This window comes from Papaver somniferum, chromosome 7, assembly GCF_003573695.1.
Source record: "Papaver somniferum cultivar HN1 chromosome 7, ASM357369v1, whole genome shotgun sequence".
Lineage (NCBI taxonomy): Eukaryota > Viridiplantae > Streptophyta > Magnoliopsida > Ranunculales > Papaveraceae > Papaver > Papaver somniferum.
In genome coordinates this window covers 17101390-17115215 of record NC_039364.1, presented here as the reverse complement: position 1 = coordinate 17115215, position 13826 = coordinate 17101390, and the positions used below count along the sequence as shown (strand labels likewise).

Here is a 13826-nt window from a genome sequence, read left to right as displayed (position 1 = left end):
TCAGAAATTATTAAAGAAAAAACAGTTTGAGTCGTCAATATTAGAGATGTATAAAAAAACGACTCTCATTTAATATGAAAGGGTCGTCCGTATATAGTAATGCTTAACTGACGACCCTTAGTGTGATAGGTGCAGAGAGTAAAAGGTTTTTTAGTCGTTCGTTTCTAAATATATAGGGTTAACGACTCTATATGACCTAAAAGATGGAGTCGTCATCTTTTAGGAACCTCATTGACGATTTTTCATAACTGAACAATGGAGTCGTTTATTTTGGTGCTAATTCATTGACGACTCTACAGGGTCGTTAGTTAATTATACTCACGACCTAACGACCCTCACACTGATTTGTTGCATAGTGACCATGAATAGACCACTTGGAGCACCATTCATGCGATTTGAAGAGTATAGGAAGTTTACCTGATTGTTTAGAGCTTGGAATTCCTCATTTTGAGTGTTGGTTCCTTCATTTTGAGCAATGGGATCTTCATTTGCACCATTGTTGATAGCTTCCTCTATCAACATCTCCTCATCAAACATCCAATCCATATGATTAGTTGAGACAATCTTGCCATCAACGCAATCATTGTTATTGTTTGAAGCTTCACCAACATCATTTCCTCCACTAGAATCACTCATTTCAAATAACCCTAAGTTTTCCCCCAAAACTCAACTTCTTCTTCTCCACAACACAAAAACACAATTTTTCTTTTATCAAATTTTTATCCTAAAATCTGATTTTAATCTACCCAAATTAATTAACAACTAATCGACACTCAATTAACACTAATTATTCAGGGATAATTTAGCCATTTCTAAAAAATGGGATAAGGGATAACTCCTAATTACTATTTCATGACCTTTTTGTCCTGTAGCCAGGGGTCCCCAGTTACTATTTCAGGACCCCAATTCAGCCCTGAAAGTCAACTATCCCCGATTTCGCTTGGTCAGCGGACATTGACTTTGACTCATGTAATATTATCATCCCCAAATAATGTCATCCTCTTCTTTCTTACCCAATTACACCCAATCAAGTTCCCTGTAACAATGGCACTGGTGGTTGCACCACCATCACACCCCACTTCTACAACTACACGTTTTCCAATCCACCATCACCACAGACACTTACTAAACCTCCTTGAAAACTGTAAGGACATCTCGCAACTCAAACAAATTCATGCTCAAGCTCTAAGAACAACAACACCTAACCATCCAGATACCCTTTACTTATACAGTAGAATCATGCATTTCTCTGCTTTTTCTGATCTTAATTACTCGTCTCGTCTACTTCCTCAAATTCACCATACGAATTCATTCATTTGGAATACTCTTATAAGAGCTTATGCATGGAGTAATCACCTCAAAGACCAGTCCATTATACTCTATCGTAGAATGCTGATTGAAGGTTGTGTTGCGCCGGATAAACACACGTTTCCGTTTGTTCTCAAGGCTTGCGCTTTCTTGTCGGATTTATGTGAAGGTCAACAGATTCATGGGCACGTTCTGAAACTGGGATTTGGTTCAGATAAGTATGTTAACAATAGTTTGATTCATTTTTATGTGTCTTGTGGGTGTTTGGATTTATCTGTGAAAGTATTTGAAGAAATGCCTGAGAGAAATCTTGTTTCTTGGAATGCTATGATTGATGGGTTTGTTCAGTCTGGTGATTTTGTTGCTGCTTTGAGAAAGTTTGTTGAAATGCAAGAGTTGTTTGAACCGGATGGGTTTACGTTGCAGAATTTGGTGAGCGCTTGTGGTGGATTAGGAACTTTGTCTCTAGGAATGTGGGTTCATGCTTATATGTTGAGGAATTGTGACTCTGTTGTGCACAATGATGTTTTGATGAACAACTCATTGGTGGATATGTATTGCAAATGTGGTTCTGTCGAAATGGCTCGTCAAGTTTTTGATGGAATGGATAAAAGAGATGTAACTTCTTGGAATTCGATGGTTTTAGGATTTGCAATGCATGGGGAAATAGAAAATGCATTAGAAGCATTTGATTCCATGTGTGAGATGAAGAATATAATGCCAAATTCAATTACATTCATCGGTATTTTGAGTGCGTGTAATCACGGTGGAATGGTTTGTGAAGGGAAAAAGTATTTTGATTTGATGGCCGAGGTTTACAAGATTGAACCTCGGTTAGAGCATTATGGATGCATGGTTGATCTTCTTGCTCGTAATGGACTTATCAATGAAGCTTTGGATTTAGTTTCAAGTATGCCTATAAAACCTGATGTGGTGATTTGGAGAAGTTTACTTGATGCTTGTTGCAAGAGAAATGCAGATATTGAACTCAGTGAAAGAGTCGCCAAACAAGTTCTTGCGTCCGAAGAGGGTGTCTCCAGTGGTGTTTACGTTCTCTTATCCAAAATTTATGCCTCGGCGAACCGGTGGGAAGAAGTTGGGCTAGTTAGGAATCTGATGAGTGAGAAAGGAATCGTAAAAGAACGGGGTTGCAGTTCAATAGAGTTGGAAGGTGAATTTCATCGATTTATCTCTGGTGATACATCACATCCTCATACCAAAGAGATTTACCAAACATTAGATGTTATTGAACAGAGATTACAAAATGTGGGTTATGTTCCTGACTTATCAGAAGCATCTATGATCGATGAACTCGACGACAGAAAACAAAATTCACTTTGTTTACATAGTGAAAGACTAGCAATTGCGTTTGGGCTACTTAAGTCAAGACCAGGAATACCAATTCGCATCTTTAAAAACCTTAGAGTTTGCAATGACTGTCATACTGTAACCAAATTAATCTCTAGATTATTTGATGTAGATATTGTTGTAAGAGATCGTGTACGATTCCATCATTTCAAAGATGGTTTCTGTTCTTGCAAGGATTACTGGTAACATAAATTTAAATAGTATATAAATTTATCATCCTGGTGCTGGAAAAGTATAATCAGGGGCAGAGATGTTCTTACGACTAGCTTAAAATGGGCTTTTCGTGATGGAGCTTCATATTGATGTTTGGGCGGACAACTGGTTTGACACTGTCCCTGTATGCTCGCTGGTTGATTATATACCGCGGATGACTTGAAAACTTATGAAGAGGTTAGTGATTTAATTGACTCATCTTTAAATGGAGCATCTGCTTCCTTCACGTATTAGATATCAGATACTGGCTATTCCTGTTACTTATTTCTCCCATGGAAAAGACCAACTTGTATGGAATAAAGATCACTCGGGTACAGCCACAGTAAAAAGTGCTGTCAACCATTTGTGTGAGCAGAATTTCTGGCATTTTTCACTTCAGTCTGAATTGGGAACATTGTGGAAACTTCACTGTCCAGCTACATCAAACACTTTCTTTGGCTTCTGAGTCATCAGAGAACTTTAGTCAGAGCTAATTTAAGCATCAAATTTTTATGGTTTTGCAGGTTTTGGGGTTGTCAGAAATGATCTAGGACAATTTTTTGCTGCCTTCGCACGACATATCTACAAGAATGGGAACAATATGGCAGAAATCTGAGCCATACATGAGGGTTTAACCCTTGTGCACAATTTCACCATGTTTGGCTGATGCGAGTGTTTTGGTATCTCAATAAGGCAGCTAATAATGAATGGTTGTTTAATGTGAAAACTACAGTGAGACCCATTTTCCCAGATTTTTCCACTGAGAAACCCACATATAGAAAACTTCAGACGCGCCCACATCTTTGGGGAAAAAGTTACTCCCAAACCCATATTTTCTAAAAATTCTGCTTTTTCTTTTAACTCTTTTCCCGTGACTTCTCCTTTGTCTTCTCTCTTTCAATCAAAGAATAAGGTTTTTGTTCGATCGGAAATGGAGGTAAAGAAACGAGAAAGGTGAAGAAATGGAGGCGCTGGTGTCCTAGGCTAAGGGAGATCTGGGAAATTGATCTCGCTGTCATGAATTATTGAGTGAAATCATAGAATATTAAAAAGAAATTTTGAGAGTTCATATGGCTGTATGACATGGGTTTAGTTTTAGTTTGAGTACTGCAGATCGAGAACTGATGTTGGTAGTCTGGGATGGATGCAAAGGGTTCTATGATGTGTACATTTGGGAAGAAACGACGATGTTATGATAATTCAGAGTTAGGTTTTGAAATCAGTGAAGAAGAAAAGGGAATATCATTGTCCCATGAATATCAGGGTTGTTTACATCGATTCACGGGAAATTAAAGAAGCAAGTGAGAGTGTCTGATCAATTATGAGTTGGGTTGGAGTCGTATTTGTGTTTGGAAAAGACTTGCTCGATGTAAGGAAAATGGGGAGTTGCTGTGTCTGCTATTGATTCAGCCAGAGAAACCAAATCAAAGGTATGAGTTAACAGAATCAACATAGAAACGTTATAGAACTTTGCTGACCAAGTAATTTGTTTATGTGGTGATTTTTTCTTATAATTCATGTATCGTTGTTTGAGTGTTTTCCGGTTTTGGAACTCGTAATAACATAGTGGCCTTTTATGCGAAAAAGTCCAGTCATATGAATTAGCAGGTTGTGTAAATTTGTTTGGAATGTAGTGTTAAGATGTGTACGTTCAGTTGTCCTCTTTAATCCCGGACCTTGCTATCCGCTGCTGGTTTGATTTCATGGAACAAAATGCCACTAATAGATTGCTTAAATATGGCATGACTAAGTGTAGTAGGGTCCATGATCTATGAACTTCACCCACCTCCTGATGATTATGAACTTCGTCTATTGCTAATAGGTTGTTGAGCTGAGTTAACAACTTAGTTTAGGTACTGGTGCTTCGTTTTCTATGTACATAGGACATGTTAATTTAATAGGCTGGATTCTAAAAATGGTTTGAGTGTCGTCAATTATGAGACCTATACCCTTTGTTGTTATACAATTTCACTTCGTTTTCTATGCACATATGACATGTTAATTTAATATGCTGGATTCTAAAAGTGGTTTGAGTGTCGTCAATTATCTGACCTATCCCTTTGTTGTTATACAGTTTCACTGAAATAGCATGCTTATGTATATACATGTTAAGAAGAACCCGATTAATGGCAATGGGAGCGGAGTCCTTTACAGTAGGGGCGGAGCCAGCTCAAAATTGAAGGCTTAAGTGTTCGTGTGGGATCCCGTGATTTTACTGATGGTATTTTTGATGGATATTAATTTTATTCAATGATAAAGTAGCATGATTACTGCATTTTCTTTGGTTGTCGGTTGGGAAGGTACGGATGTATTGGTGTTGGTGTTCGTCATAGTGGTTGAATAATTTGTTATTTTTCATTGGTGGTGATGCAGTGTGCAACTGGTGTTGGTTGGATGTATTGTGTGCAGTATTGCAAAAATGGAGGTGTGAATAGTGATGCATAACAGGTTATGCATCTAAAAATTTTGTTGGATAACTAGTTATGCATTCTCGAAATTGGTTGCATAACACGTTCTGCAGCTTCTTTTTTTGTATAACTTGTTATGCAGTCTAGAAAACGGTTGCATAACACGTTATGCAGCTACTTTTTCTTAGTATTGAAACCAACAAAAAATAAGGCTACATAACTTGTCATGCACCTACAATAATATCTACATAACATGTTATGCAGTCGTGAAAATGGATGCATAACAGGTTATATGACTGCATAATGCATTATGCATCGAGAAAATTGTTGCACAATCTTTTATGCATCGAAAAAATAGATGCATAATCTGATATGCATCCGTAAATATGGGATGCATACTGCATTATGCATCAAATTTTTTTATGGACGCACTAAAATCACCAAAACAATTGTTACATAACTTGTTATAGATGCACAACTTTGTTATCCAAATGCATAATTTTTTATGCAGTGGAGAAAATGGTTGCATAATTTGTTACGCGTCTGCAGAATGTGTTATGCATCTTTTTTGGTGGCTGCATAATAGTTATGTATCAAGTTTTCGAAAATTTTGCCTAAAATGATGATCACCTCTGATTTTTTCTTGAAAAACAAAAATTTAATATTGTTGTTTGTACTCGTTGCATAGCTCTCTTAAAAAGATTTCCAACAATACAAAATTTGTAAAATTCCAAGGCGGGATTTTTAGATATGTTATATCCAAGTTGCGTTGCCAATTATACCCCTGATGCATAACCCGTCATGCGGATGCATAATCCGTCATGCAGATATATATTTTCAATAATTTCATATAATTATGGATGTCACGATACCTAAAATTAATTATGGGCTTGATAATAAGAATATTAATTTTTTTTTGGCATGCACCTAATTTTCTCTTGTTTAATCCTCCACTGACTTTTCGACCACTGGGTTTCCCAATTTGTAAAGCCCACTAAGTTTTGTAATGAATCCAGATCACCGAAAAAAAATAACAAATTTTATTTTGTCTCCAAATAGGAAAACACCAACCGACCAACGCGTCATCACATATACCAAGCCACATAAGATGAGTCATCACATATGCCATGTGCATGTGTTCTTCCCTGTGTCCATTGTTTGACACGAATCCACTCCATTCAGAAAATACAGGCCCATGCGCAAGATAGAGTTTACCAAAACACCAGTATAAATCCAAATCCTGCTCCTGGGAGAATCGATGGAGCTTAAAGAAACGAAGACTGAAAATGTACACAAAAAAGAAGAGCAACCAGCAGCAACTGAACAGTCTGGGAACGGTCAAATCAGTATGGAGAACAACAAGAACAGCAACAAAGCTGTGGACTCAAATGAGATGGGTAGTCACAAAGGAAATAGCCAAGAAGATTACAAGCAAGATATTCAGGCGGTAGTGAGAGGCCTTCCTCATCAACAAGTTCCTCAACCTGGAGATTTCTCAACCGAGGCTTTGTAATACCAGTTTAGTTTATTACTCCTTTGTAGCCCGATTTTTTGCGATTGTTGATCACAATTTAATTCCCAGTTTTACTTTTCAAAGTCATTTTAATTTTCAATACTGAGATGTAAAGAAGAACAGGATTCGTAATCCCAAATCCAAAACTCGTCTTTGTTTTTATTCCCCATCAGCTTAATCATCGTCTGTTGGGGTATATATTTAAAAACATAATTTTGTAATAATATGCCAAAGTTAGAGAGATAGTATGGTGGCATTGTTTTGAGCTCCCATATTATAGGCATGGGTTCAATTCCCACCCCACACAATTTCACTAGGGTATATACTATTTATACTATATATTATATTACATTAGTCCGGGAGCGGGGCCTTGGGGTCTTGGGAGGTCTGCTGATCCAGAAACAATTTTTTTGCTGTTTTTAACTTAAATTTTCAAAACGTATTAAGATAATTATATCATGATTAATTACAGTTAATGTTGAAATTTTAATACGGCCGTTTTTTTGCTGTTACAAAGAAATTTAATTGGCATTTAATCGAAAATTAATTTTCCATTAATTCCATTGATTCTTTTTGATTATAAAAAAAAAACTGGTTTCTGGAAGAAAAAGATATAGAACGTTATTTTTATTTCGTCAAGTTTTTCTGAGCAAGTGTTGTTGAAAGAGTTATTATTGATTCGATTTCTCAGTGCAGAGAAATCGAAAGAGATAAGCTGTTTTATCCCATAGGGTTTCGACAAAAAAAAAACTGACTGCTAGCACAATCAAGAGGCAGAGTCGCGAAACACCTTAAAGATAGCGACCTAGTACGCGACTCAGCGGTTTCTTTGTGTAATTTGATTATAGTGCTTTGTTTCCAACAATTTTAAGGTGTACGTTTCTGCTATGGAGAATGAAAAGAAGCGCGTTGATGATACCAACAAGCCTTTCAAATTTGAAGGGTTGCATTTCAGAAGATGGAAGCTGAAGATGTTCTTTTATCTCAAACTGATGAAGCTGCATATGATTGTGTCGAGTGTTCATCCTGGAACCCTGGAACCTGCTGCTGATAAGACTGCTGCTGTTGCTGCTGCTGGCGGTGGTGCTGCTACAGATCCACCTCCTACCGGTGGTGTTGAAGAAGTTGTTTCTCAAACTCCCGAGGAAAAACAAAAGGCCATCGACAAATGGATCGATAATGACTTTGATTGCAAAAACTACATTCTTAATGCATTATCTGACGATTTATATGAGTATTATTCAACTTTTGAAACTGCTAAAGATGTATGGGATGCATTACAGAAAAAATATGACACCGAGGAAGCGGGTTCAAAGAAATATGCTGTGAGCCGGTATGTGAGATACCAAATGGTGGATGATAGATCAGTTGTTGCACAGGCTCATGAACTTCAAAAAATTTACCACGAAATTGTGGCCGAAGGTATGAAAACTGATGAACAATTTCAAGTTTCTGTAATGATTGACAAGTTACCACCTAGCTGGAAAGATTTTCGTAATACTTTGCGTCACAAGACTAAAGAATTTTCTCTTGAAAGTTTGATTGTTAAGCTCAGGGTTGAGGAAGAAGCTCGGAAACAAGATAAGAAGGAAGAGATTCTCATTGTTTCTAACAATAAGACTCATCCGAATTTAAAACCTAAGAAAAGGGATATGAAACCTAACCCGAACCAGAAGAAAGGAGGAAGGCCTAATCAAAACAAGAACCAACACCCATCGAAAAATGGACAGAATTCCAATTCTGAATTTCTTTGTTATATCTGTAATAAACCAAACCACATGGCTAGGAATTGCAGATTTAACAAGGAAAAGAATAACGCACAAGCTAATGCTGTGGGTGACGTTATAATTGCCATGGTCTCTGATCCAGAGTTCTACATGGTTGGTGGATCTGATGGGTGGTGGATAGACAGTGGTGCTTCGCGTCATTGTTGTTTTGATAGGTCCATGTTTAAGACTTATGCTGAAACCAAGGACAAGAAAGTGTTATTGGGAGACTCCCACAGCACTATGGTGAAAGGTTCTGGTACGGTAGAGTTGAAGTTTACTTCTGGGAAGACACTCATGCTGAAAGATGTCCTTCACACTCCAGAAATGAGAAAGAACCTTGTTTCCGGCTATCTTCTCAACAAGGCTGGGTTGTATCAAACTATTGGGTCTGATATTTACACTATAACTAAGAATAAGAATTTTGTAGGAAAGGGTTATGCTACTGATGGAATGTTTAAGCTTAATGTTGATGCTATGAATAAAATTGATTCTTCTGCTTATATGGTTTGCAATTTTAATGTTTGGCATGGAAGGCTTTGTCATGTGGGTAAAAAGTTAGTAAATAACATGAGTAAGTTAGGTGTCCTCCCTGAATTTTCTGAAAATGATTTTGAAAAATGTGAATACTGTAGTCAAGCAAAAATAACCAAGACTTCACATAAATCTGTTGTAAGAGAATCGAAACCACTAGACTTAATACATTCTGATTTGTGTGAATATGAAGGTATCCTAACTAGAAATGGCAAGAGGTATATCATGACGTTCATTGATGATTGTTCTAATTATACTTATGTTTATTTGTTGAGCCATAAGAACGAAGCTATTGAAAAGTTTAAGATTTTTATTGCTGAAATTGAAAATCAATTTGGTAGGAAAATTAAGAGATTTCGTAGTGATAGAGGCACTGAATATGATTCTTCTCCTTTTACTGAAATTTATCAAACTAATGGCATTATACATGAAAGAACTGCACCATATAATCCTCAAATGAATGGGAAAGCTGAAAGAAAGAATCGTACTCTTACTGAATTGACTGTTGCTTGTTTGCTTAGCTCTGGTGCTGCTTCTCATTGGTGGGGTGAATGTTTGCTGACTGTTTGCCATGTTTTGAACCGCATTCCTAATAATAAAACCATGATATCTCCTTATGAACTTTGGAGAAATAGAAAACCTAATGTCTCTTATTTTAGAGTTTGGGGTTGCTTAGCTTTTGTTAGAAAACCTGATCCTAAAAGACATAAGTTAGAAAGTAGAGCTTATGAATGTGTTTTTATTGGTTATGCTCAAAACAGTAAAGCTTATAGGTTCTTTGATATTAATAATAAGGTTATTATTGAATCTATTGATGTTGATTTCTTTGAAGAGAGATTTCCTTTTAAATCTAGAAATAGTGGGGGTAATAGTGGGGGTTCTTTATCTAGTGTTTTACCTAGTGCTGATTCTGAACATAGATTAGAAGAACCTAGAAGTGCAGAAACTAGGATCACTGAAGTTGAACCTAGAAGAAGTAAAAGAGCTAGGACTGACACAAGAGATCCTGATTTTGAATTTTATGCCGTAGAGGAAGAACCTTCTAATTTACAAGAGGCGTTCAGTTCTGCAGAGTCTAGTTTCTGGCAAGAAGCTGTAGATAATGAATGGGATTCTCATATGTCTAATGGAACTTGGCGTATAGTAGATTTACCTCCTGGTTGTAAGCCTATAGGTTGTAAATGGGTTTTGAAAAGGAAACTAAAACCTGATGGAACAATAGAGAAGCACAAAGCTAGACTGGTTGCTAAAGGATTTAGGCAACGAGAGAACGTAGACTTCTTTGATACTTATTCTCCTGTTACTAGATTAACATCTATACGTGTTTTGATTGCTGTTGCCGCTGCTCATAATCTTGTTATTCACCAAATGGATGTTAAAACTGCCTTTTTGAATGGTGAACTAGAAGAGGAAATTTATATGGAACAACCTGAAGGTTTTGTAATTCCTGGACAAGAACAGAAAGTATGTAAGCTAGAAAAATCCCTTTATGGTTTAAAAAAGCTCCTAAACAGTGGCATGAGAAATTTGATAATTTAATGATTTCACATAACTTCAGAATAAACGAGGGTGACAAATGCATCTATTATAAATTTGAGAATGATGTGTGTGTGATTGTTTGCTTGTATGTGGATGATTTGCTGATATTTGGTTCCAATTTATCTGTTGTCAATGAAACTAAAGGTATGCTTAGTTCGAATTTTGACATGAAAGATTTGGGTGAAGCTAGTGTAATCTTGGGAATCAAAATAACTAGAACTAGTAGTGGTATTTGTTTGGATCAATCTCACTACATTGAAAAAATTCTGAGAAAGTATGAATATTTTGATTGTAAGCCTGCTTGTACTCCGTTTGATCCTAATGTGAAATTGTTTAAGAACACTGGAGAAAGTGTTAGACAATCTGAATATGCTAGTATAATTGGAAGTCTGCGTTATGCAACTGATTGTACAAGACCAGACATTGCATATGCAGTGGGAGTTCTGTGCAGGTTTACCAGTAATCCTAGTTTGGAACACTGGGATGCTATTGAGAGGGTTATGCGGTATCTGAAAAGAACCACAAACCTAGGATTACACTATAAGAGGCATCCCGCAGTCCTTGAAGGATTTAGCGATGCTAATTGGAATACTCTTTCAGATGATTCCAAGGCCACCAGTGGATATGTTTTTACTATTGCTGGGGGCGCTGTATCTTGGAGATCAAAGAAACAGACAATTATAGCCCAATCTACGATGGAGGCTGAATTGATGGCACTAGCAGCAGCTAGTGAAGAAGCAGGATGGCTGAAGAGTCTGTTATCAGACATTCCAGTATGGGAAAAACCGATACCAGCCACTTTGATCCACTGCGATAGTACCCGGCGCTCGGAGTAGTAGAGAACTGTTATAATAACAGTAAGAATCGACAGATACGTCGAAAGCACGACACAGTTAGAGAATTTCTCACAACTGGTGTTGTTAGAGTAGATCATGTAAGGTCTGAAGGAAATATAGCTGATACTTTGACGAAAGGATTAGCAAGAGAAAAGGTATGGAATATCTCTAAAAGTATGGGACTTTTGCCCGTGAGAAGTTGAGTCATTTGTAATGGATACCCAACCTAGAAATAGGTTCAAAGGGACTAGACGAAGTTACAAATAATATGATAGAGTCATGCATTCCCATAGCATGATATCCTGAAGTGGGAAACAGGTTGAGTGTTTAAACTCTTAATGATGTCTATAGCTCTTAAGTTAAGAGTGGGATATACAGGAGTATCCTTGATAGACTCACCTATACGAATGTGAAGGTGTGGCCGCCTTCTATGAGAACTTGGGCATTTCTCTAGATCGTTCGTTAAGAAAGGGATAAGCACATGGCCCTAATGTGCAAAATTAAGAACTTTACTCTAAGATATAGTTGTGTGTGTTGTATAATCTATTATTAGTTAGAGTTCAAGACGAGAGTCACTCTAGTTACCTGATACTTAGAAAGTTCAACACTATGTAGAGGTTCAAGTCGAAAGGCACCTTTGCTTATGCACAACTGTATAGCACTTGCTCAATGTTTTAAAATATAAGTGGGGGATTGTTGGGGTATATATTTAAAAACATAGTTTTGTAATAATATGCCAAAGTTAGAGAGATAGTATGGTGGCATTGTTTTGAGCTCCCACACTATAGGCATGGGTTCAATTCCCACCCCACACAATTTCACTAGGGTATATACTATTTATACTATATATTATATTACATTAGTCCGGGAGCGGGGCCTTGGGGTCTTGGGAGGTCTGCTGATCCAGAAACAATTTTTTTGCTGTTTTTAACTTAAATTTTCAAAACGTATTAAGATAATTATATCATGATTAATTACAGTTAATGTTGAAATTTTAATACGGCCGTTTTTTTGCTGTTACAAAGAAATTTAATTGGCATTTAATCGAAAATTAATTTTCCATTAATTCCATTGATTCTTTTTGATTATAAAAAAAAAAACTGGTTTCTGGAAGAAAAGATATAGAACGTTATTTTTATTTCGTCAAGTTTTTCTGAGCAAGTGTTGTTGAAAGAGTTATTATTGATTCGATTTCTCAGTGCAGAGAAATCGAAAGAGATAAGCTGTTTTATCCCATAGGGTTTCGACAAAAAACTGACTGCTAGCACAATCAAGAGGCAGAGTCGCGAAACACCTTAAAGATAGCGACCTAGTACGCGACTCAGCGGTTTCTTTGTGTAATTTGATTATAGTGCTTTGTTTCCAACAATTTTAAGGTGTACGTTTCTGCTATGGAGAATGAAAAGAAGCGCGTTGATGATACCAACAAGCCTTTCAAATTTGAAGGGTTGCATTTCAGAAGATGGAAGCTGAAGATGTTCTTTTATCTCAAACTGATGAAGCTGCATATGATTGTGTCGAGTGTTCATCCTGGAACCCTGGAACCTGCTGATAAGACTGCTGCTGTTGCTGCTGCTGTTGCTGCTGGCGGTGGTGCTGCTACAGATCCACCTCCTACCGGTGGTGTTGAAGAAGTTGTTTCTCAAACTCCCGAGGAAAAACAAAAGGCCATCGACAAATGGATCGATAATGACTTTGATTGCAAAAACTACATTCTTAATGCATTATCTGACGATTTATATGAGTATTATTCAACTTTTGAAACTGCTAAAGATGTATGGGATGCATTACAGAAAAAATATGACACCGAGGAAGCGGGTTCAAAGAAATATGCTGTGAGCCGGTATGTGAGATACCAAATGGTGGATGATAGATCAGTTGTTGCACAGGCTCATGAACTTCCAAACATTTACCACGAAATTGTGGCCGAAGGTATGAAAACTGATGAAAATTTCAAGTTTCTGTAATGATTGACAAGTTACCACCTAGCTGGAAAGATTTTCGTAATACTTTGCGTCACAAGACTAAAGAATTTTCTCTTGAAAGTTTGATTGTTAAGCTCAGGGTTGAGGAAGAAGCTCGGAAACAAGATAAGAAGGAAGAGATTCTCATTGTTTCTAACAATAAGACTCATCCGAATTTAAAACCTAAGAAAAGGGATATGAAACCTAACCCGAACCAGAAGAAAGGAGGAAGGCCTAATCAAAACAAGAACCAACACCCATCGAAAAATGGACAGAATTCCAATTCTGAATTTCTTTGTTATATCTGTAATAAACCAAACCACATGGCTAGGAATTGCAGATTTAACAAGGAAAAGAATAACGCACAAGCTAATGCTGTGGGTGACGTTATAATTGCC

At 37.0% G+C, this 13826-nt stretch overlaps 1 protein-coding gene across 1 annotated transcript; it reads left to right on the top strand.

The window, feature by feature from the left end:
• Positions 1 to 1028: 1028 nt before the first annotated feature.
• LOC113296369 (pentatricopeptide repeat-containing protein At1g59720, chloroplastic/mitochondrial-like) lies at positions 1029 to 5263 on the top strand. Its single transcript, XM_026544677.1, has 3 exons — positions 1029 to 3066; positions 3393 to 4298; positions 4943 to 5263. Exon 1 carries the CDS (start codon positions 1045 to 1047, stop codon positions 2860 to 2862), a length of 1818 nt encoding a protein of 605 aa, XP_026400462.1. The 5' UTR covers positions 1029 to 1044; the 3' UTR covers positions 2863 to 3066; positions 3393 to 4298; positions 4943 to 5263.
• Positions 5264 to 13826: the final 8563 nt, after the last annotated feature.